At 43.0% G+C, this 26,299-nt stretch overlaps 1 protein-coding gene across 3 annotated transcripts in view; it reads right to left on the bottom strand.

The window, feature by feature from the left end:
* Positions 1–26,299, bottom strand: part of cmip (c-Maf inducing protein) — a 241,759-nt gene that overhangs the window by 60,183 nt on the left and 155,277 nt on the right. For all 3 annotated transcript variants that reach the window (XM_070898229.1, XM_070898230.1, XM_070898231.1), the window contains exons 4-7: positions 19,831–19,992; positions 16,962–17,003; positions 11,850–11,912; positions 10,562–10,642 (exon numbers count right to left, since the gene is read on the bottom strand). In XM_070898229.1, the coding sequence (XP_070754330.1) occupies positions 10,562–10,642; positions 11,850–11,912; positions 16,962–17,003; positions 19,831–19,992 (348 nt within the window). The remainder of the gene's footprint in view (positions 1–10,561; positions 10,643–11,849; positions 11,913–16,961; positions 17,004–19,830; positions 19,993–26,299) is intronic.

Genomic DNA, 26,299 nt, shown 5'->3' with positions numbered 1-26,299 from the left:
ACATTGAAATGACAAACTCCTGCCCGGACCTGGCTCTAGCGGCAGTACACTTACATTAGTCAATTCTTACTATATTAGTTTCAAAAAGGCTCTCATAGGTCCAGCAGAAATGTTAGTTGGATGCTAATGTTCTGACAACTAACAATAATGAAATTAAATACAATATGGTTAATAAACTCCAGAGACTTGTGCACAAATTGTAGGCTGACCTGTCAATGTTGAAGGTCCTGCCTTTTGTAAGTGATGATAAGCAGAGGCTCCATTCTCTCAATTGTATGTTAAATATCCCATGATATTATTCAAAGCAAGGGAGTTCTTTTGGTGTCCTGGACAACATTTATTTCTGCTGTGGGCAAATTGTTTGCTGCGATTTCCTTCAATAATTGAGGTGGAGACCGTTGAATCTCTTAAAAACATGGATGGGCCAAGTGGCTTCCTTTTGTGCAGTAAGCTCCTATGGTACCTGGCAATGGCCACACAGAGCTGGCTACAGAAGCCCTGGATCAGAAGACAGCCAGAGCTGTGTCGTCTTCTCCAAGAAGACCTGAAGCTAACGTGCACCAGAGGGTTGGCACTGCAGTGGCAGTAATGTTCAGCTATGCCCTCAAGTCCTCTTTCTCCACCTCCTTCCAGACATGCTACATGCTGTCCAAACAGCATGATTCCCTGCAGTGGCAAGCAGGACCAGTCACAGAATCAGAGAATCATAGAATGGTTACAGCACCGAAAGAGGCTATTCGGCCCATCGAGCCCGTGCCAGCTCTCTGCAAGAGCATTCAGCTAGTCCCACTCCCCCGCCCTTTCCCCGTAGCCCTACAATTTTTTTTCCTTCAGGTATTTATCCAATTTCTTTTTGAAAGCCACGATTGAGTCTGTCACCATCACCCTTTCAGGCAGTGCATTCCAGATCCTAACCACTTGCTGCATTAAAAAGTTTTTCCTCATTACGCCATTATTCATTTCCTTGTTAACACCAAGGAAGATCATCTCCACTTTACCAGCCACCAAACTGGTTCACTAATGTTCTTTAGAGAAGGAAACCTGCTGTCCTTATCTGGTCTTGCCGATCTGTGATACCAGTCTCACACCAATCTGGTTGACGCATAACTGCCCTCTGAAATGGCCTAGCAGGCCACTCAGTATCAAACTGCTACAGCGATTCAAGAAGGCCCACTCACAGCACCACCTCCTCAGGGCAACTAAGGATGGGCAATAAAGGCTGGCCTTGCTAGCGATGCCCACATCCAGAGAATGAATTTTTAAAAATTGTTTTCCTGCATCTATGTTTACTACGTCAGCCACCAGGTTTTACCAGCAATTTTTGTTACCGATACATTTAGTATGGTTTAAATATAATGTTAAAATGCTAGCAGCCTTTGTAAGATCTACCACCATTCTTATCTCATAGAAAACCACCTACCTGTAAGTGACTGCATCCTTTAAAATTTACCTATTCCCTTGTAAACAGCCCCTGAAACCTGACAATTTATCCCGGCCCTGCCCACCACAACCCATTAGTGAACGCCCAACATCAGGCTCCAGAGGAGAGCTTGCCCATACCAGATAAATGAAGCTGATCTCGCAAAATAGGGCAGGATTAGCACACTCTCGGTTTGGCTGGTGCTGATTGCAATTCATTGGATGGACACCCAATCCGAAAGTCTACACTGAGATTCTTTAGTCCAGGTAGCATTTCAAAACTCAGAATCAGATCGCTAAAAACGATTATTTTTTGTGACGGTAGGATTGGACGCTAGCTTACCTGAACTCAAAGTGGCCAAAGTTAAGCATTTGTGAATGGTCCACAAACTCAAGGTAGTTGGAGTTACAAATGCGGCTTAGTGCTCATATCTAACCTGATCCGATCCGGCTGGATTTTCGTGTGGTTTGCGACCGGCTTTTCACCGCGTTTTGACCCTCCACGGCGAAAACCCGGTCACGATCCTCGGTTCCTTTTTTGTGGCGGCACTTGCAAGCACCGCCGGGGAGAGCTGCACCAGACGTGTAACGACTCGGATTGCGTTACCGTCCGACTTTCGGCACTAACCCAACCTGTACGCCGCACCCAGAACACCGCCAGGTAAAACCTAGAGGTGCAGCCCTGCCAGCAGCGGTAAGTTGGAAAACCTGAAAAAAAGATAAGTTAATGTTTTTATTTTTTTGCAGCGATTTGTTAGGTAATGTTTTTTGGTAATATTTTTTGAATATTTTTTTGAATTATTATTTCCCCTCCCAAGGCCACCTACCTGTAAGTGACGGCCCTGCACTAAAGTTGGCGGGAATCACATTTTTGCGCCCCGAATAATAGAACAACACCTCCCTTTGCGCTGCGCCCCTGCAGACGCCAAGTGCCGAAAGTTAGGCCTTAAATCGGTCATGGAGCAAAAACGGTAATTTTCACGTATCGCTTATGTTTTCGCCCAAAAACGGAGAAACCCGTATATAAAGTACATCATCTCGGTGACAGATGAGTGCCTATACATGCAAGCCAAATCTTTGTAAATTGTGGTGTGATTGCCTACCCCAGGGGCCAGACTTTGCAGCCACATTCATGTACTTAGAACTATCAGGCCTGTGAAAGTTACCCTTCTTATATTGACCCTCAACTTGCGGTCGAGGCGTAGCTAAGGAGTACGCCACCGACACCCGAAGGAAATCCGCACTTACCTTGTGCAAGAATTTGCTTTCAAACGCTGCAAAGTTGTGTGCATCGTAGTGCCCCACGGAGCCCAGGGCCGCCCCCATTGTGCGTTTGCGATCCTCGGATCACGTGGGGCGGTGCTCCTTTCACTTCCTGACTCTTAGCCAATCAGGAAAAAGAAGAGATTGCTGATTTGCCCACAACTTATTTCCTTTACTCATTGGAATTCAGAAGAATGAGAGGTGATCTTATCGAAACGTATAAGATTATGAGGGGGCTTGACAAGGTGGATGCAGAGAGGATGTTTCCACTGATAGGGGAGTCTAGAACTAGAGGGCATGAACTTGGAATAAGGGGCCGCCCATTTAAAACGATGAGGAGAAATTTCTTCTGAGGGTTGTGGATCTGTGGAATTCGCTGCCTCAGAAAGCTGTGGAAGCTGGAACATTGAATAAATTTAAGACAGAAATAGACAGTTTCTTAAATGATAAGGGAATAAGGGATTATGGAGAGCGGGCAGGGAAGTGGACCTGAGTCCATGATTGGATCAGCCATGATCGTATTAAACGGCAGAGCAGGCTCGAGAGGCCGTATGGCCTTCTCCTGCTCCTATTTCTTATATTCTTATATAAAATATGCATGCCATTCAATTACAGAAATGAATAGTTCATTGTACAAATAGAATAGAAATGGTGTATTTCATATGAAATATATAAAACAATTGTCTGTTAATAAAATGTAGCGGTGATGTTAGTCCCATTCAATTTTCTCAAGCTATTTTCTACCCAATAATCAAGATAAGATGTTACTACTATTTCTAAAAGCAAAACACAGCTGGGATAATGTACATAATCTCTTCTTTAATGCCTTCCTTTCAGTATGAATAACAAAATCCGCTGGAAACAAATTTTCTATGTGTCTAACAATACAAATCATCTGATGGACAAAAAGAGGTCACTCGAGAAATCACATATGGAAGAGAATGGGAGATCAAATACAAATGGGCCTTTTTGTGTGACAGCAAAAATGTTTGGAACAGGTTTATACTACAATTTTCTCTTCCGGTCCCCTTACGCTATGCAACAGGCTTCCTGCGCCAGTTTGCACCAGACATAAAAATGTTCTGTGTAATTAACTCGCAGTAGGTGGCCAATAAGCCCAACTTTTCCCCAGCACACTGATTTGAATGAAGAGGTGAAACATCCAGCGAAGCCTATGTGCAGTCGGAACTTGACAGGTTACAAGTTCAGATAGAGCGAGTGCAGATATCCTGAACTTGCGGTCAATTTCAAAGGAGCAATGATGGCATACACAGAGAATTCATCATCGTATTGACCACGAATTCAGGGCCAATGTGTATCAAAAAGGCTTTTCTTGTTGCAATGCGTTTTTTAGTGGAAGTGAGACAATGAAACATGTAATTTCTCACCCTGGTGGTTTTGCTTGTTGGACCACAAAAATGAGCTAACTATAATGATACGTGACTGCACACCCTATCCACATCTGAAAATCTGATGGGCTTGTCCTTCAATTGACACTGAAATCCAAAAGCTCATGCAACGCTGACTCCATGTAAATTAAGCAACACACAAGTATTTGTGATCACTTTGGTATATAAATTGTGAAATATTCAAATTTGTGAGTTCATCAGTTTTAATGAATGGAAATCAAGGGCAGCTCACCTGTGATTTCCCAATATGTGCAGCTAATTGGTAAGATGCCCCTGTGATCACATGTATTCATAAGTTTAGTCCTATCATTTTGGTCCCATATGTTCAAAGGCTGTGCTGGATAAACAGAACCAGAGCTGGAACTAGCTGCAGGAAAAAGGGTCCCATACGTGGCAGCAAAATTAACTATTGACTCACTTAAGGAAGGTTCAGTTGTGCAATGCATATAGCATCCGAACAGGTCGCAACACAGCTTTCGGATGTGGGTTTGAAACTTATGACTATCCACAAGACAAGTTGATGCTTGTTAGGGAAAATAGAAAGGAAATGCCTCCCCCATAGAAAGCAAGGGAAAATCAGTCACAAAAATAGGGTCTTATTACTTTTGGAGACATGATTAAGAGCAAAGGAGCCGGATTATTTTCTGAATTTAATTAGGAACAATAGTAGACAGCACTGGGGATTTGCAGAAAGGATAAAATAAAGTAATAAATTTTGATAGGACAAAAGGTTGAAGTTTTGCATAAACAGTCACTACGCAGCCAATCATATTTCATACAAAAGCGAAGTACTGCAGTTGCTGGAAATACTCAGCAGCACGTTCCCTTTAAGCTGCACGGCCGGTGGCGGGCGCGTAGTGTTCAGGAAGGCCCGCGCAGCTGGCTCTCCAGATTTTAAATGCATGCGTGGATTCTTGAATGGACCGCACCGTCTGTTAAAGGGACATTGTTCAGCGGGTCAGACAGCATTTGTGGAGAGAGAAAGAAAGGTAACATTTCAGTTCGATGACCTTTCATAAAGGGTCCTGATGAAAAGTCCTCGATTTGAAACATTAACTTTGTTTCTCTCCCCACAGATGCTCCCTGACCTGTTGAGTAGTTCCAGCATTTTCTGCTTCAATCAAATGTCATTGTTGGTTGCACAGTGTTTAAGGGGCCATACTCTTCAACTACAGTGACTGATTAACCAATCTAATCAATTTTTTTGGAGCTATATGCAATTGGCTATTTGCATTACTGAAACACTCCCATTACTGAATAGCTGATTCTGAAGAAAAAGGAGAGGCCTCAAGGAAACTGGCATGATGCCTTTGAATAGCTTTGAATTCTTCTGTCCTCCCACCCCTGCCCAGAAAAATAAACAGAGGGGTTTTCATAGGTATATGCTGCTCAGCTCAAAAAAAACAACATTGACTTGTGTGGATTCTTATGTTTTATTAAGCCATAGCTTGTCAAGTGAATTCTCTACATGTACAGAGCAAAAATGCATTCACAAACATATTAGATTTTTTTCAACATCTTTACTTCATGATTGTAAAAGGGAAATCATTCACAGGAGGTTGTGTTCACGTGTGAATTCAAGTGGTAACGTGTCACTACAGGTGTGATATCCTATTTATGACATAATTTGTGTCTGTGGCTCTTTTTTCCTCACTTGTTTTGTAAGTCTAAGTGCACAATTCCATTTTTGTTCAGATCAGCACAGCATATCAGCTCTACAGTGGCATTCTAAATCAGTTCGAAACAGTGTTGTCAGCCATACAACATCATCATAGGCAGTCCCTCGAAATGAGGATGACTTGCTTCCACGCCAAAAAAAAGGATGAGCTCACAGATGTTTCAATGAAGGATCTAACATTCCAGGTCCCGAACTACATCCTGAAGAGTGGAAGATGCCTGTGCGTGGATTTTTTTAACGTGTGGTGGCCATTACACACCATCTACCACACGGGCTTGACAGTGCTAGGTCTTGGTCCAGTGGCAAGGGTTATCCAAGAGGACTGGAAACCTCCTCTGCTGCACGGACCTAGTGCGCGCACATATCGCAGTGTGGGCTGGCCCGCGCTGCCCCATGGCCCCGAACTCACACCTCCCCTGGGCCCCGATCACGTCCCTCTACAGTCTCTCGCCGTTCCTTCGCCCCGATCTCGCCGCTCCTGCTGTATCTGCCCACACGCCAATCACCGACCTGGACCTTGATGATGTCACTCTTGGCTGCTGTCGCCCTCCTGCACCAGCTCGCGCTGCTCCCTGAAGTATAATGCCTCCACGTCGCTCCTTTTATGTCCCTGACCTGCCGCTGGTGTTCTCACACAGGTCGGGGCCTCCACGCTGCTCCCGAGGCCTCCATGCCATACAACAAGCTACGGGTAGATACGAGGTTATTTTTCTGTCACTTCAAGCAGTTATGTCACTGAGGAATGAGATTAAATGAAAATACCACTCATGGAACAAACAAAGCTTTAAGCCTCCTCGGTATAATAGTATCTATGGAAGCCAATTATAAAAGGGATAATTTGTAAGAGCTCTGCATTACTTGTAAACAAAGGGGTTGAGTTTCCGCTAGTTATATCAACGCACTCTGGGCGGAATTGGACAAAACAGCGCAAAAGATTGGGCAAGTGAGCTACGCCCAAAATCACTTGCGTTCATGATTTCTGCGATCTTTTACCCTGATTCAAGATTCCATTTGCCCGAATCAGGTCCCACCCGCAAAACTGGCCACGTTCCCAGATTGAAATTTCGAGATTCCGCTGGTTCAGAAAGACTCTTCAAATTGCGCTCATTTTATTAGGCACAATTTAAAAACAAAATTTCACCCAGAAAATATGTATAGGTACAACATCCTGAATCCGGAATTCCGAAAACCAGAATTGTCCGAAAACGGGACATTTTTGAGGCGGCCAAGATGGCGACATTGGGCGGCGAGAGACATGGAAATCGGTAAAAAAAAACGCAGCTCCTGGGGACCGCGGGCATCAGCGAGAATCAGCAGGCGGTGAGGAGTAGAAGATCGGCAGGCGGTGAGGAGTAGAAGATCGGCAGGCGGTGAGGAGTAGAAGATCGGCAGGCGGTGAGGAGTAGAAGATCGGCAGGCGGTGAGGAGTAGAAGATCGGCAGGCGGTGAGGAGTAGAAGATCGGCAGGCGGTGAGGAGCGGAGGATCAGTGGGCAGTGTGGAGCACCAACAGTGAGGTTCGAAATCCAGCAAAACCCAAAAGCCGGCACAGATTCGGTCCCGAGGGTGCTGGATTTCGGACTATTGATTTTCTTGTCCGAAATCAGGCAAAACCCAAAACCTGGCTTGGACTCTGTCCCGAGGTTGCTGGATTTCAGACGTTGTACCTGTACTTCACTACGAAACTGACTAGTGTACACCAATAAAACTAGTAAATGGTTCAGTCCAGTCTTTTTAGCTCATTTTTAGTGATTTTAAACCAGGTTACTTACAGGTGGAGGATTAGACATTCTTATTAAAAATGCTTATTTTTGGTGATAAACCCATTTTCAGCTGTATTAATAAAATTACAGCACGTTACCGACCTTAGGTACATCAAGGAATTACATTTTAATGGTTAAAAAAAAAAATTGGGTTCTATTACACTACCCGATTGTGCTGGTTGATGGAAGATTCTACAGTTGTGATTGTGCAAATTTATTTTACTGGAAACCTGAAGTGTATCCTAACCAGTGCAATTTAAAGCACATTTTGGTGCAATTTTCCTCTGCATCAACATGCTTTATATCAGAAAACCTTATGAAGTGGGTCTACTGTATATGTACATATACACATTGTACTTCAAACAGTGTTTATATTCGATAAGAACAGAAGAAATAGGAGCAGGAGTTATTTTGATACTATGCCCACTGGTTCTAGACTCCCCAGCCAGGGCAAACATCCTCCCAGCATCTACCCCGTCCCTGTCCCTTAAGAAGTTTATTCATTTCAATAAGATTACCTCTCATCCTTCTAAAGACTTGCGAATATAGGCCTAGCCTACTCAATCTCCTGGTTCCCTGGTGGTAGCACCTGTGGAAGCTGGCATTCCGAGCTGTAGGAGGTAAGTATTGTTGAGCTGAGGTAAGTGTGATTGGTTTTATTTTTGCGATTTATGTTGTGGTGGTGTGAGTTATTTATTGGGAATATTTTTGGTGTTTTTTTTCAGATTTTTTTTTCTTCTCCCAAGGCCTAGCTTAGCTCGCTCCGAGGCCGGCTGTTTAGCTCGGGATTTTCACTTGCTCAGCCGGCTTAGTGCCCTAAAAGAGGTGTGCAACGCCTGCCTTAGCGCTCCACACCAAATCCAGGGCCCAGCTGATGAATTTTGCAGCAGCAGACGCAAACCATTTGCTGGTGCAAAATTTACCGCTCTGCCTGGATTCGCGCTGCAACAGAGGCGTGACCAGAATTCCAACCCCATCTGTTTTCCTAATTGGTTGCTTTACCTGCATGTTAACTTTCAGTGATTTGTGTGCAACTACACCCAAGACATTCTGAATACCAACATTTACTAATCTCTCAATAATTAAAAAATATTCTGCTTTTCTATTTTTCATACCAAAATGGATAACTTCACATTTCTCCACATTATATTCCACCTGCCTTGTTCTTGCCCGCTCACTTAACCTGTCTATATCAAGCCTCACTGCGTCCTCCTCACAACTTACTTTACCCCCTAGCTCTGTATCGTCAGCAGACTTGGATACATTACACTCAGTCGCCTCATTTAAGTCATTGATATAGAATGTAAATAGCAATTCTGAGTGTTACTAGCTGTGGCATCACACTAGGTTTAGGCTCAGATACCATTGCTGGACAAATGCCATGGCTTCTCGCATCACTCTCCTGACTGAAGGATATCTTATCACGTCATCGAATTCACTTCAATATTTTTAAGTTATCCCTGCGGCATTTCACTTAATCGTATAAACCTATTCAAACAGAATCACACTTCAGCTGGCACAAACTTTAATCTTCAGACAGTCTGAAATATTTGTTTAATTTACTTTTATTAAAACAAAGAGAGAAGTGTTTTTTTTTATATAAGCCCACTGAGGAAAGATATCACAATTCCCATAAATACTGGAAACACTGCTGGAAAACAACAGCATTTGCAGTGTCCCTAAATCCCAGAACTTCAGGATGAAAAGCAGATAGTGCAGCAAGATTGATGCCACTATAGCCATCTTTAACATATATAATAAATGTGAGTGTGTGATAGGGGAATTCTATGTTACTTACAATAGATGTGAATTATTTATTTTATATGGCATCTTTTACAGTTGTAATGTCTCTACTTACGCACTTTGGCACCAGTCTGGTGGAGCTCACAATATTGTTACAGGACATTCAAGAGGGTCAGTTAGACAGAATGGAGACAAAATGGCATGACACTGGCATCCATTTTCTCATTAACCATACTTTAGCTGTGTTCGGAGACCTATAGGAGTTGCTGTTGTTTGTTCCAAGATTTTAAAAATTGTTACATAAGACCCTTGATTTACATGGTCTTTTGAAGCAGTGTTGTTCTACTTTATACTCAAATGTAACTTGTGCAAACAACCTCAAAATGGCTTCCATGAAACACATTACAAATTGACATAGCAATCCCATTTTGAGCTGTTCTCCACACAGTTACCTCCAGGATTCTCTAATGCTGCAATTGAATACTCTGCGGTCAAGCCAGATTCAATTATGCAGGAAAGAGCAAATATAACTCTTCCTTTTTATAAATATTCCTTCTTTCCAATGCCAAGGAAAATTAAACTGCAATTCCATCAGGGTATATTTTACTTTGGTTGTCGCCAAACTATGAACCAACTGCACCGCAACACGGCCAATAACAACAGAAAAAAGAAATAGGAAATGTCATCCTTGGCCCCTTGAGCATTACTTTATTCTGTCTTGCCCACCTACATATATTCCACAAATTAACATACTGACTACTTCTCCAGCACTGTGACCCTTGTTAAATGCGATAAGTAAGATTTAAGTACCCATCTCACCATTATTTCAAATGTGATTATAGTTTAAACTTACTATAAAACTTCTAACTGTAAAAATATATAGAACAGTCACAGCAATCCCACTCTGTGTTTGGGGCAGAGGGAGGTCACCAACCCTCCCAGAGATAGCAGAACCCCCATCAACACTACAAATATTTCTGCTGCAGCTGGTGGTTACCATCTTTTCTGGTTACGAAACCTTGGAAATCAGTTTCAACCAAATACTATTTTTGAGTAATTTGTTCTGTGATAGATTAGAAGTATGTATGATATGATTTATTTTCCAATTGCTATCCGAACACGAGATGCATTGTAAAGTTTCTACAGTATTAACAGCTCAGACTAAAGGACACGCCACATAAGAAACAGACCAGTAGAATCCTAACATTTGTCAGTCGGCAAGATATCTTTCGCTATTGAGCATTGACAACTCTGGGTACACCTGATACAGTTTCAATGGAAACATACCATATTATGTTTGAGGATTCTCTGAACCACAGGTGTGAACACTTCTATGACAACCATCGACCGAGGCCGCTCTCTGCAGTGCTGCAAAAGAAAATAAATTTATGATTGTTCTGCATGGAGCAAGTCATAGAATCATTTGTTTTAATTAGTTCCTGGGATGTGGGCATTGCTGGCAAGGCCAGCATTTATTGCCCATCCCTAATTGCTCTTGAGAAGATGGTGGTGAGCCGCCTTCTTGAACCGCTGCAGTCCGTGTGGTGAAGGTACTCCCACAGTGCTGGTTGGGAGGGAGTTCAAGGATTTTGACCCAGCGACGATGAAGGAACAGCAATATATTTCCAAGTCAGGATGGTACGTTACTTGGAGGGGAACTTGCAGTTGATGGTGCTCCCATGCACCTGCTGCCCTTGTCCTTCTAGGTGGTAGAGGTCGTGGGTTTTGGAGATGCTGCCGAAGAAGCCTTGGCGAATTGCGGCAGTGCATCTTGTAGCAGGTACACACTGCAGACACGTTGCGCCAGTGGTGGAGGGAGTGAATGTTTAAGGTGCGGATGGGGTGGCAATCAAGCGGGTTGCTTTGTTCTGGTTGGTGTCGAACTTGTTGATCATGCAGCACAGAAGGTGGCCATTTGGCCTATCATGCCTGTGCCGGCTCTTTGAAAAAGCTATCCAATTAGTCCCATTCCCCTGCACATTTTTCCTTTACAAGTATATATCCAATCCCTTTTTGAAAGTTACGATTGAATCTGCTTACACCACCCTTTCAGGCAATGCATTCCAAATCATAACAACTTGAAAATTCTCCTCGTCTCCCCACTGGTTCCTTGGCCAATTATTTTAAATTTGAGTCTTCTGGTTACTGACCCCCCTGCCAGTGGAAACAGTTTTTCCTAAGTTACTCTATCAAAACCTTTCAGAATTTTGTACACCACAATTAAATCTCACCCGAACTGTCTCTGTTCTAACGAGAGCAATCCCAGATTCTCTAGTCATTCCATACCTAAATCTACAATCTGGATCTCCAAGAGAATCCTTCAGATTTTATTTGCTTATGACTAATAATGTGTTACTAAGATCAGTCTTTGCATTTGCAAACTGATGTATATTTTCATATGATTTGCTTTCATGAGCAGCTGAACCTTCTACAAAGCACAATACATAGACTGCTTCAATGTGATTGTCAGCAAATGCAAATTTGAATTGAATTGTGTTGTACAGAAACTGTTCCAGCCTCCCTCCCCAACCCTCCCAGCACACATGGATACACATAAAGAATTAGAGATACGTACCTTGCAGAAAAACTCGCAGAGATCTGGAGGAGGATGGTTGTTTTCCAGCAAAGGTGCTATTGCCTGAGGGACAGAAACGAGACACTTCAAGTTATTCCACATTCCTGGTTTTGACAAATTTGTTCATCTTTTTGTTATTGGTTTGAAAGGGAAAATATCTAGGGATGTTCAATGTAATTCCCTCACCAGCTCTCTCCTAAAATGACGTACTTATAATAATTATATTGATTATCCTGTCGTAAATATCCTCAAAGAATTTAATTCTGGTTACGCAGGTTGCAGCAGTAGGTCACAAACATTTTGTATCCCAGTTTTCTACCAATAAGTTGAACATGGTGGAGCTGTCACCAAAGTAGATCACTGGTAATTATTCCCTTCCAGTTAAGAGCGGAGTGAGAAGAATCCTAGCTCCTAGTGACAGGTCTACCCCACCAATACCCATTAGTGAACCACTGGTTGATCATCAACAGTGCTCTGAAGCACTGCCAATCTGCATATCTTAAGTATTAAATTCAATGGCAGCTGACTCCCCTCAATGCAACTCAATCATGGTAAGCATCAAGCCCTGAATACAAGTGTGTGTGTGTCGCCAGGTATAAGAGATAAATTTATACAAGAATATGGAGAAGAATGGGCAAATGTCCAATTGGATTGGTCACGTTGCAGTTATCCGGTGACATTGTCTATATGCTTGCATTATAATGGATAATCCTTGTATTTATACTGAGACATCATGCTGAAACATCTCAAAGCACTTCACATACTTTTGAAGTGCAGTGACTGTTATGTAGGCAAATGCAGCAGCCATTCTGCACCAGCAATTTCCCACATACAGCTTTGTAACTCTGCTGCAGAATTCTGTTCCTGACGTTATATGAGTGAAAGTGGAAAGCAGTCAGCAAGAGATGTGAACACCTTTCAAAATATAATTACTGCCTTACACACTCTCGTGATTCCCCCACTGCCTCTCTGGAGGCAGCTTGCTTGTCTGGCACTGAGCCCTGGATGAGCCACCATTTGCTCCAATTAAATGTTGGGAAGACCAAAGCCATTGCCTTTGGCCCCCACCACAAACTCTGTTCCCTCGCCACCAATTTTATCTCCTCCCTGGCCACTGTCTCAGGCTGCACCAGACTGTTGGCAATCACCGCATCCTTTCTGACCCCAAACTGCCCTTCCGAACCCATTTACTCCCCATCACAATGACGGGCTACTTCCACCTCTGTAACATGCCCTGTCTCCGCTTCTGCCTCAGCTTCTCTGCTGCTGAAACCTTCATCCATCTTGTTGTTACCACCAGACTCAACTATTCCAATGCTCTCCTGACCAGCCAGAAATGATCATTTCCCACCGATCATTAACTTAAGCTCATCTAAAACTCTACTGACTATATCCTAACCCGTACTAAGTCCCGCTCTCCCGTTAGCCCAATTCGGAAAGATAGGCAAGAAGGGAAAGGAGGTGGGGTAGCTCTGTTAATAAAGAATGATATCAGGGCAGTTGTGAGAGACGATATTGGCTCTAATGAACAAAATGTTGAATCATTGTGGGTGGAGATTAGAGATAGTAAGGGGAAAAAGTCACTGGTGGGCGTAGTTTATAGGCCCCAAATAATAACTTCACGGTGGGGCGGGCAATAATCAAGGGAATAATGGAGGCATGTGAAAAAGGAACGGCAGTAATCATGGGGGATTTTAACCTACATATCGATTGGTCAACTCAAATCGCATGGGGTAGCCTGGAGGAGTAGCATGCATACGGGATTGTTTCTTAGAACAGTATGTTACAGAACCTACAAGGGAGCAAGCTATCTTAGATCTGGTCCTCTGTAATGAGACAGGAATAATAAACGATCTCCTAGTAAACGATCCACTCGGAATGAGTGATCACAGTATGGTTGAATTTGTAATACAGATTGAGGGTGAAGAAGTAGTGTCTCAAATGAGCGTACTATGCTTAAATAAAGGGGACTACAGTGGGATGAGAGCAGAGTTGGCTAAAGTATACTGGAAACACAGACTAAACGGTGGCACAATTGAGGAACAGTGGAGGACTTTTAAGGAGCTCTTTCCTAGTGCTCAACAAAAATATATTCCAATGAAAAAGAAGGGCGGTAAGAGAAGGGATAACCAGCCGTGGATAACCAAGGAAATAAAGGAGAGTATCAAATTAAAAACCAATGCGTATAAGGTGGCCAAGGTTAGTGGGAAACTAGCAGATTGGGAACATTTTAAACGACAGCAAAGAATGACTAAGAAAGCAATAAAGAAAGGAAAGATAGATTACGAAAGTAAACTTGCGCAAAACATAAAAACAGATAGTAAAAGCTTTTACCGATATATAAAACGGAAAAGAGTGACTAAAGTAATGTTGGTCTCTTAGAAGATGAGATGGGGGATTTAATAATGGGAAATGTGGAAATGGCTGAGACTTTAAACAATTATTTTGCTTTGGTCTTCACAGTGGAAGACACAAAAACCATGCCAAAAATTGCTGGTCACGGAAATGTGGGAAGGGAGCACCTTGAGATAATCACTATCACTAGGGGGGTAGTGCTGGACAGGCTAATGGGACTCAAGGTAGACAAGTCCCCTGATCCTGATGAAATGCATCCTAGGGTATTAAAAAAGATGGCAGAAGTTATAGCAGATGCATTCGTTATAATCTACCAAAATTCTCTGGAATCTGGGGATTGGAAAGCAGCTAATGTAACCCCTCTGTTTAAAAAAGGGGGCAGACAAAAGGCAGGTAACTATAGGCCGGTTAGTTTAACATCTGTAGTGGGGAAAATGCTTGAAGCTATCATTAAGGAAGAAATAGCGGGACATCTAGATAGGAATAGTGCAATCAAGCAGACGCAACATGGATTCATAAAGGGGAAAATCATGTTTAACTAATTTACTGGAATTCATTGAGGATATAACGAGCATGGTGGATAGAGGTGTACCGATGGATGTGGTTTATTTAGATTTCCAAAAGGCATTCGATAAGGTGCCACACAAAAGGTTACTGCAGAAGATAAAGGTACGCGGAGTCAGAGGAAATGTATTAGCATGGATAGAGAATTGGCTGGCTAACAGAAAGCAGAAAGTCGGGATAAATGGGTCCTTTTCGGATTGGAAATCGGTGGTTGGTGGTGTGCCACAGGGATCGGTGCTGGGACCACAACTGTTTACAATATACATAGATGACCTGGAAGAGGGGACAGAGTGTAGTGTAACAAAATTTGCAGATGACACAAAGATTAGTGGGAAAGCGGATTGTGTAGAGGACACAGAGAGGCTGCAAAGAGATTTAGATAGGTTAAGCGAATGGGCTAAGGTTTGGCAGATGGAATACAATGTCGGAAAATGTGAGGTCATCCACCTTGGAAAAAAAAACAGTAAAAGGGAATATTATTTGAATGGGGAGAAATTACAACATGCTGCGGTGCAGAGGGACCTGGGGCTCCTTGTGCATGAATCCCAAAAAGTTAGTTTGCAGGTGCAGCAGGTAATCAGGAAGGCAAATGGAATGTTGGCCTTCATTGCGAGAGGGATGGAGTATAAAAACAGGGAGGTCCTGCTGAAACTGTATAGGGTATTGGTGAGGCTGCACCTGGACTACTGCATGCAGTTTTGATCACCTTTCTTAAGGAAGGATATACTAGCTTTGGAGGGGGTACAGAGACGATTCACTAGGCTGATTCCGGAGATGAGGGGGTTACCTTATGATGATAGATTGAGTAGACTGGGTCTTTACTCGTTGGAGTTCAGAAGGATGAGGGGTGATCTTATAGAAACATTTAAAATAATGAAAGGGATAGACAAGATAGAGGCAGAGAGGTTGTTTCCACTGGTCGGGGAGACTAGAACTAGGAGGCACAGCCTCAAAATACGGGGGAGCCAATTTAAAACCAAGTTGAGAAGGAATTTCTTCTCCCAGAGGGTTGTGAATCTGTGGAATTCTCTGCCCAAGGAAGTAGTTGAGGCTAGCTCATTGAATGTATTCAAATCACAGATAGATAGATTTTTAACCAATAAGGGAATTAAGGGTTACGGGGAGCGGGCGGGTAAGTGGAACTGAGTCCACGGCCAGATCAGTCATGATCTTGTTGAATGGCGGAGCAGACTCGAGGTGCTAGATGGCCTACTCCTGTTCCTAATTCTTATGTTCTTATGTTCCCTGTCCTCCAATGCCTCAAATGTAAACACCTTGGGATATTTTCCTATGTCAAAGGCTATATATAAATGCAAGATGTTGGACACACTTATGTGAACACTGGGACCTCCTTTATAGTGAAGATAGTTCAATAGTAATGGCACCAATTGATGTTTTTAACAATTTTGAGCTTTCACTTGTGAGCGGCTATTGGCAGTCAAATGTCTGAAAAATGTCGTTCCAAATAGATATAGCAGGCGCACCAAACATCCGTCTCTGTGCATTGTCTAGTTTTGCCAAAGTATTAGAAAAAATTGACAGAACCTCTGAATGTGGGAAACCAATTAGGGTGAACTGGAAATTCAGCATCTGCACTGATCAGCATGATGTATATGATGAAAAGCAAATACAATGAAGGGATATGACATACACACTGGTGTTCACAAAAGTTCAAACAGGTCAGCATTAACCCTAGGCTCCCACTTTCTCACACTGCTCTGAAAGAGCACTCAAATTAACTTCAAGTAGATTACACTCAACTATTTGGTTATAATTACTATATTAATTATTTGCAAATATTCTTTTTTTTTGTCTTGTTTTGGTCAAAAGGCTACTCTTGTAGCAGGACTGGGATAAAGGAACAAATTCTACAGGTTGGTGATCCTGGCATGAAACTTCATTGGACGGGAGAACAGATTGGAAAATAGGCGTGGAGGTCTACATGCCCAATCAGCATCCCTAACGATTTTCCTTTCATTTAACATAATTACCAGAAAATTGGGAGGGCTGAGAAATGGGTGCATGGACTTCTATGCTCAGACATCCAATCAGTCCTTCTATCGAACGAGGAACCTTGCTGAGAGGGCTCACTTGTAAAATTTGCCCCAAACTTGCAGCTGCATCAGAGGTTTCTGTGGGTCCTATGCTTCATCTACACAACACATTGAACACCACTCATAATTAGAGACTTACCACAATGATATTTTCATGCTCCTGGGTCGTTAGCTTGAGGTTCTGGAAGGAGATACAAAAATAAAATGTAATTCCAAGGAACATAAGAAATAGGAGCAGGAGTAAAGCATTCGGCCCCTCGAGCCTGCTCTGCCATTCAATAAGATCATGGCTGATCTGAGCTTGGCCTCAACTCCACTGTCCTGCCTGTTCCCCATAACTCCCGACTCCCCTGTTGTTCAAAAATCTGTCTATCTCTGCCTCGAATATATTCAATGACTCAGCCTCAACAGCTCTCTAGGGTAGAGAATTCCAAAGATTCACAATCCTCAGAGAAATTCCACCTCATCTCTGTCTTAAATGAGTGACCCCTTATTCTGAAACTATGCCCCCTAGTTCTAGATTCCCCCACGAGCAGAAACATCCTCTCAGCATCTACCCTGTCAAGCCCTCTCAGAATCTTATATGTTTCAATAAGATCACGTCTCGTCCTTCTAAACTCCAAGGAGTATAGGCCCAACCAGCTCAACCTTTCTTCATATGACAACCCCTTCATCTCAGGAATCAACCTAGTGAACCAAGAAAACAGCTTAATTATGATAACATTTATATTATACCAAACAAAAATGCTGAATTTAACTCAACCAGCTTTAGACTCTGGACAATATCAGATTGCAGTTGTGTAAAGGTAGAGCAGGCTGCAGCAAATGAAGGATTGTACACACTAACCATTTTAATAGAGAATATCAGTATATTTTATTTTTATATGATGCACGATTGGATATTCTTTAATAGAACAATCATTGCAGATATGCTGAGTTATTATTAAATACTGTTTCCCTTCTCCCAATGTTTACCCAGTGACTAATATGATATTGAACATTTAATGGACTCTTCTGAGCCTCCTCCATCCCATTCATATTCGAAAAATGCAGAGAATTATGACAAAGACAAAGAAAAAGAAAAAAGCAGAAAGAGGGAATACAAAGTTCGAACTTCCACATATATAATTATTAATTACAACAAATTAAAATAAAAATGCAATTTGGGACAGGAAAATAAAGAAGCTTTTGCTGTGAGAATACGAAAGTGAAAACAAGCCCTCTGTTTTTATTAAATCATTTTTTATAATGGAACTTCTTTTAAATCTTTATTATCTAATCTTAGTGGCCCAAAAATTCTGGCCTCCCGGGTCTGTACGGAGTGTGTACAGACCGGGGAAGGTATAGCAAAAACCGGTTTAGCTGGTTTTTAGCGCACAATGCCGGAGCTTGACAGATCTTCTGTACCCCCACAGCCAGGACAGTCGCATGGGCAAGATTGTGGTATTTACCCATATCTTGCCCAGCGGATGTCCTGAAAACTCTGGTGCCTGATAAAACAGGCGCATAGCCTACTTTTACAGGCGTAAGAGTTTTAAAATACACAAAAACATAATAAAATAGCATTTTAAACACAATGTGGTCTCCTCTACATTGGTGAGACCAAACACAGATTGCGTGATTGCTTTGCGGAACATCTCGGTTTAGTCTCTAAGCGTGACCCCGAGCTTCTGGTCACCTATCACTTTAATTCTCTACCCCACTCGCATTCTGACCGCTCTGTCCTCGGCCTCCTACACTGTTCTAATGAAGTTCAATGGAAGCTCGAGGCTAAGCACCTCATCTTTTGTTTAGGCACTTTGCAGCCTTCTGGACTCAACATTGAGTTCAACAGTTTCAGACCATAACCTCTGCCCCTTTTCCCTGCCTTTGCAATTGCTTAAAACCTGCTACATTTCTAACTTTTTCCAATTCTGACAAAATGTCACGACCTGAAACATTAACTCCATTTCTCTCTCCACAGGTGCTGCCTGACCTGCTGAGTATTTCCAGCAGTTTCTGTTTTTATGTAAGATTGCCAGCATCCACTGTATTTTGTTTTTGTAATATAGCTAGAACTGTTTCTAAACTCTTTTATGAAACTTTAAAAATAAGAGTTTAAAAGATCCTGGGTGGTCTGTTGCAGTGCCTTTACATTTAAAGGTAGAATTTGCGGGGTCCCCTTTGCTCTGGTTCTGGACAGGCCCAGGACCACCAGTAGTTCTTGGTCCAGGCTATTAGCATGGCCAAGGGGCATCCACAGCACCAGGCGCACCCCTGGCAGAAGAGGCATGACGTTTTAGCAGCCAGAAGGCCTCGATTAACTGTGACCATCCTGGAAGGGTTGGAGAAAATCAAAAGGGACACTTACCTTCCTGTCTGTGGCCTGCCCCAGCTGGTGCAGATGCAGGGTCAGACCATGTTTCACTGGGCGAGGATGCTCAGTGAGCTTTGTGCGAGGAAAATAAGTCAGCAGGCTGAGCACACCCTTCCCGGCTCATTTGCATTTCCGTGATGGGTCTGCGCTTACTGTAGGAGCAGGCCCAGCTCCGACCACCCTAGAGAAGCCCCAGAAATCCCAGGGCAACCAAAAAGGGACAGAGACAAGGTTCCCTGTAAGCTGTGCTTTGTTCTGCCCTGCCTGCTTCTTTTAATGCGTGGTCCCCTTAAATTTCTGCGTAAGTGCGATAGTTACAATGGAAAAGCTGGTGAGCGGCCTGCGCGGAAACTTTCAGACCACTGGGCAAGCGTGTGATCGCGTGGCCACGCAGCTTAGAGAGAACATTGGGCAGAGGCCCAGCAAAATGGGCATTCCACAGGAGCAAGGGTCAGCGAAATCTGACAGCAAAGGGTTAATAAGATACTCCTTCCTCCCTTTCATGTCAAAGCCGTCACCGCCACTGATAGCTCTCACATACTAAAACAAGCACCAGAAATCACCTTAATTTGAAGTTAGCATGACCAGTGCCAAAACCTGCCCACTTTCCCTATCTCCAAATCATCTTAGTTGACTTTTAGTTGGTCCATACCTCTGAGAGGAGTTTCGAGACTATCTCCAGTGGTGCTTGGTGAATGGAATCATCCTGAAGTGGTGAGAAAAGTGCCATGTCCACCAGAGTCCGAATCTCCTTCAACACAACCTCCCAGCGACTCGGGTTACTAAGTACCTTTTTGTACTTGTAAATCTTTTTCTGAAATAAAGGACAAGAAAAAAAAAATGAATGAAAAAACGGAAAGCCCTTGAAACTTGAGATAGAGGTCAAAGAAATTAATGTTGCAAAGATTTCCATTTAATTTGGCAAGCTATTTAATCTTAAAACAGGACATCATGTTCATGGGCAAGGGTTGGGCCAAGCTATTTTTGTTTGGGCAGAGGGATGAGACAGAGTAGCCATTCAACATTTTTTTTTAACAATTGTGTTGCATTTTGACACAATTTATGTGTTTGCCTTTTGTGTTTGCAAGCAAGTAAACAAATCGTTTGGCAAGTAACTTTTTCATACCCCTTTTAAAAAGGGTTGACAGTCCTTCAGTGCGGAATCAATTCAAATTATTGACCATCTGAATATGTGATCCCCACAATGAACCTTTATCAAAATGTTCGGAAGTCACCAAAGTGTTGACTTTGAGGATGCACTGGCATTAATGTGGACAGAGGTTGAAACCAAATGCCATTCTGTTATACTGCTCAACACAGGAGCTTAAACATACTCAGTCTGCATGCTTAAGCTCTATTCAGAGTAATAGGCTACAACAAGCTCATTTATATATGTATGCTTTTGTACAACAGCTCACTCTTGTTCTACAATGAGCCAGCTGATTTTTGTTATAAAAGAAAACCAAACTCCCTTGAAAAATGTAACATTTGAATAGCTTAACAATGTACAGAGTCCCCGCTTCTAAAATTGCTTCTCTTTGCCAACCATCACTTCTCCTTTCCACTGTGAACAATGGGTAGAATGGCGCTATGACCAGCTTGCAATCTGTACACAATTTCTCATAGGTTTTCTCTCATAAATAACCCAATGTTTATTATTACGCATACTTAACCAAGTCCACCCGGGGGGACTTATGGATAAGCTCATAAGCCCCAATAAATATTTTCATTATAAGTCTACTATATGCCTGATGGGCAGGACTGTTTCGATCTGATGAGTTCATCTCCAGTAACACGCAACCAAAATAAAACCGTCCTGTTAACCTGGAGGTCTTGATCTGCACTCTATCTCACGCAAATGGCCCACGTTAGTACTATTCTGTAGAGCTGGTATTTTTGAAAATCCCCTGAGCCAGAGCAAAATTGCCAAGGAGTAATTTTATGAGGCAGAAAATCGTGGGCAGTGCCCACCCAAACTCATGATTTGCAATGCCGGTGGGTGAAGTTGCTCACCAGCAATGCAGGCTCATAAATTTACTCCTTCAACATATACACTTGACCCAATATTAAAACGGAACATGCGGTTCCCGTTAGCTCTCTGGATAAATGCATCAAATGTGTAGTACAATTCACCTGAATATTACATGAATAAAACTGTGCTGAGTTCATCAATCTCAACTGAAGTAGCGATGGAGGCGCTCCAATTGGCCTCAGTGAAACCAGACATTTCAAATTAAAGCCCTTTGTTAGTTACTGTGCTTTTCTAAAAGTTGTCGTAATCCACAATTTTCTTCAATTCTACCCAAATAACCATCGACAGCAAAGCAAATTTTGTCAATCACAGTGAACAATATTAACTGTATTTTATATGCCAAAGTACAAAAGAAGTATTTTAACAGTGATGTCTGGTGAGTCAATCCCAAGGTTCTAATGTAAAGACATTGCGACTGTACTTTTTGCAACTCCCAGTTATGTTACAAGAGAGCTGATGACAAACAGCCACCAATAGCAATAACAACTGAGCAGGCCAATTCCCCAGCACGTCTCACCTCCCATCGACCACATAACGGAATCAATGAAAATAAAGGTACTGGAAGTAACGCAAAGGTTGTTTGGAAACTCATTTTCTGTGAAGAAAAGAATGGCCATTGTCCTCGCTTTACTTCCCCCACAGTGCCCGTCGATGTCTGTACCACACTTCCCCCACAGTGGCCGTTGCTGTCTGTACCGTACTTGCTCCACAATGCCACTCACTGGTCTGTACCACACTTCCCCACAGTGCCCGTCACTGGTCTGTACCACACTTCCCCACAGTGCCACTCACTGGTCTGTACCACACTTCCCCACAGTGCCCGTCGCTAGTCTGTACCACACTTCCCCACAGTGTCCGTCGCTGGTCTGTATCACACTTCCCCCACAGTGCCACTCACTGGTCTGTACCACACTTCCCCACAGTGCCCATCTCTGGTCTGTACAGTATTAGCCCCACAGTGCCCGTCTCTGGCCTGTACCACACTTCCCCACAGTGCCTGTCACTGGTCTGTACCACACTTCCCCACAGTGCCCGTCGCTGGTCTGTACCACACTTCCCCACAGTGCCCGTCGCTGGTCTGTACCACACTTCCCCACAGTGCCCGTCGCTGGTCTGTACCACACTTCCCCACAGTGCCTGTCTCTGGCCTGTACCACACTTCCCCACAGTGCCCGTCGCTGGTCTGTACCGTACTAGCCCCACAGTGCCCGTCTCTGGTCTGTACCACACTTCCCCACAGTGCCCGTCTCTGACCTGTACCACACTTCCCCCCAGTGCCCGTTGCTGGTCTGTGCCACACTTCCCCACAGTGCCCGTCTCTGGCCTGTATCACACTTCCCCACAGTGCCCATCTCTGGCCTGTAACACACTTCCCCACAGTGCCTGTCTCAGTGCTATCCTTGCTGTATTACACTGTTTGTTTGGCTCTCTTTATATTCCACACAGTTGTTTTTATATTGACGTCCTTTTGATTTGGATTCTAGGCTGTGAACAGGTTTCCGGTGTTTATGTTGCCAAAGCCGGCTCTTTTATCCCCGCAGCAATGGTGTAGAGCCATAAAAGCTGGGTCCTGCAAGCCTGCTGCAGCCATAAGGGAATTAGCAGAGTGAACTCCAGGAACTGGCTTGCAGGCGATAGTCTCCCGGAATTGAATCAAAACAGTGCCAACATAAGGCCAGTTAACGCAACAGAAAGCGAGGCATCCCTTCAAAGGAGGAGAGGAAAGGCAACTAAAATCTGGTGCTGTGTTTGCACATCACTAAATGAAATCAGCACCTGGTCACAGGCTGTTTAGCAGCAGTGGACTGATAATCCAATTATCACCCACGTGCATGTGTTTACCTTGAGTCGTGTAAGTATTCCCAGGATCACAGGCCATAACTGGCAGCAGCCAGTGGTCCCAGACATGCCACATATGTAACAAATAAGATAAGATTTGCATTATTACAATTCAGGGGTTAGCTGGAGGGAGATCTTTACATGCTAGGGCATCTGCCTTTAAAGTATTTATATCAGCATTTTAGTGTGAAGCAGTGTGAAATCTTTGTAGGCCTATAGTTGCAAAGTGTCTATTTATCTTTTTTTGGTGTGATGTTGTGTGAAGCTTGGCTGAAAAATTCCAACACGTTTTGACATGGATTAATGACGGCTCCTCGTGTTTGCCAAAGAAAAATTATGTTTTTTACATTTAACAATAGACAATTCACTGGACACATAAAATGAAACTTAGAACTTAATAGTGATGAACTTGCTCTTGCAATCCTTTTGAAATAGGGTTTTTGAATTACCGGCAATTGTTTACATAAGCCCAGCAACCCAGGATATTTAGGGAATCAAGGGATATTGGGATAGTGCAGGAAAGTGGAGTTGAGGTAGAAGATCAGCCATGATCTGATTGAATGGCGGAGCAGGCTCGAGGGGCCGAATGGCTGACTCCTGCTCCCAATTCCTATGTTCTTATGTTAACAGTTTTGGCAAGACAACAGCCAGAAAACTGTGTCCATTAGATGGCATCAATTCATCAGTCTATACCCCTCTGAGGAATCAAATTCAAATCCAGTCTGGAATGGCTCTGGTGGTTAAGTGAGTCTTAGTTCTTTCCATTTAGTTCCCAAGGAGCATTCAATCAGAGTGCACTGTTACACAATGCTTTGTAATTTTGATAAATCCAAATATATGCAAATTTCATACAAACAATTTGCTTTTAAAACAAAGTACTGGCTGCATCTCATTTGTGGTCATTATCACATTGCTGTTTGTGGGAGTTTGTGCAAATTGGCTGCCACATTTCCTACATTACAACAGTGACTGCACTTCATAATTACTTCATTAGCTGTGAAGCGCTTTGGAACGTCCCGAGGTCGTGACAGGCGCTATATAAATGCAAGTTTTCTTTTTTTCTTGTCTTGGAAAATTCCTACTCTAAGTAAGCACCTTTCAGAAAGAAGTGATGGTGGATTCGTCTAAAAGAGGAAAAAGATTGAAATGTTTACTGTGCGTTACCTCCATCCCATAACAGAAAGGGTGAACAATGAGCCAGTAGGTAGCTGGTTAGAGTTATAGTTTACTGGTAGAATATTTGTTCTGGTTCTTCTAAGCTTTGCCCCACTTTGCAATTCCATGTCTCAATTTGAGCGAATGTAAATAGCACAGGAAAGCATGACCTCTCTCAACGTTTACCTCCCTCATAACCCTTTTCTTCTGAGGCAAAACATTCCACTGCATTTATGGATGAAATAATTTTATCCATGACAAAATGTAACATAAAAAATCGTCCTTGGGTAAACCACTCCTATTGCTTGGGCTTTTATTCATTCATGTCTACTTTGCATTCCTCTCAACTATAGTGCCATCGAGAGTGGAAAGTGTCAGCCAATGAAAAGGTTCATTCTGCACTCACACTACAAAAGAAAATGGAAAATATGATTGTCTAGGGTTTGTAGGACCTCGACATTATATTTGTTAAATGTGAATTGGTCGGATATATTGTGGCTCACAATAGTTGTCTTGGTTACTTGCTTTCAAAGATGGGCATGCTCATGTTCAGTTGGATAATCGCTGCAGTTACACATGGTGTGTCCCAAACAGGGTTTATTGATTTCCCAAGCCCTACACGCTACACAATGGCCACTGCTAAAATTAAAAGATCTCCCAATAGTTATTCATGCAATATAATGATGATAATGACAGCCCTGGCATTGGTCTGGTATAACTTTTCATTTATATTTGGTTAAAGGGCCTGGCTCAGAATTTCCTGACAACTGGCGCTGAAATAATGGTGCAAACACGGATCAAGGAAATTGGGGCAGAAGAGACTTCAAGCCATTTTTATGCTACATCTGAATTTCCTAGACCATTGTCGCCAATTCAATGAAAATGCCACTGAAACCTTCAGCCGCTCATTAACATAGCCCCGCCCCATTCAAAACACGAGAGAACATGAGCTTCCAGCAGCAGTTCTGAACGAGCATAAACTTACGGCTAAATCGATACACACGGCAAAACCCGTCATATTTACATGCAGACTTTTTAAGCAATTTTTAAAAATGTTATCCTTGCCGAGACCTTTTCTGAAACTTTGAGTGAATTGTTACGGCGTCCGAAGGAGTTGCTTTACAAATTGAAATGCTTACACGGATGCATTATCGTAAAGATCTGTGCCTAATGTGCATAAAGGATGGTTTGACGGCTTTCAATATTTCATTTTCATGCATAAAAGAAGGAATGTGATGGAAATTCCTCGCTATCCTCAGGCTCCAATTATTTACACTGCTTTCTGTTTGTTTTATAGCGGTTTTTACGTTGAAGCGTACGCTAATGAGATTCTAATGAAATGCCACCGCAAGTTTCCAACGGCAAGATTGGCATTGGTTTAGGTGCAACTTGCCAGTTACGCCATTTGAGGAAATTGCGGGAGTATCATTCTCGGACTGGAGGGGCGGTGGACATTGAACATCATCATGGCTGAGGGACTTCCACCATGTTCCAACCAGGGTCCTGTCGGCAAAGAGGCAGCCACAGCGCAAAATGAATATGGAGTATTCTAGCACTATATTGTTCATTATGATTCTGATTGTGTCAGCTGTGGCTCAGTGGGTAGCACACTCGCCTCTGAGTCAGAGGTTGTTGGTTCAAGTCCCACGCCAGGAACTTGAGCATAAAAATCTAGGCTGACACTCCAGTGCAGTGCTGTGAGAGTGCTGTACTGTCGGAGGTGTTGTCTTTTGGATGAGCTGTTAAACCGAGGCCCTATCTGCCCTCTCAGGTGGACGTAAAATTTCCCATGGCACTAGTACGAAGAGCAGGGGAGTTATCCCCAGTATCTTGACTAATATTTATCTCTCAATCAACATAACAAAAACAGATTATCTGGTCATCATCACATTGCTGTTTGTGGGAGCTTGCTGTGCACAAGTTGGCTGCCGCATTTCCCACTTTACAACAGTGACTACACTCCAAAAGTACTTCATTGGCTGTAAAGCACTTTGAGACATCTGGTGGTCGGGAGTATAGGGTTATGGGGAACGGGCAGGGAAGTGGAGCTGAGTCCATGATCAGGTCGGCCATGATCTTATTGAATGGCGGAGCA

The sequence above is a fragment of the Pristiophorus japonicus genome, chromosome 13, assembly GCF_044704955.1.
Source record: "Pristiophorus japonicus isolate sPriJap1 chromosome 13, sPriJap1.hap1, whole genome shotgun sequence".
NCBI lineage: Eukaryota > Metazoa > Chordata > Chondrichthyes > Pristiophoridae > Pristiophorus > Pristiophorus japonicus.
Note: the sequence above shows the minus strand (reverse complement) of the source record. Positions and strands in the feature narration are given on the sequence as shown.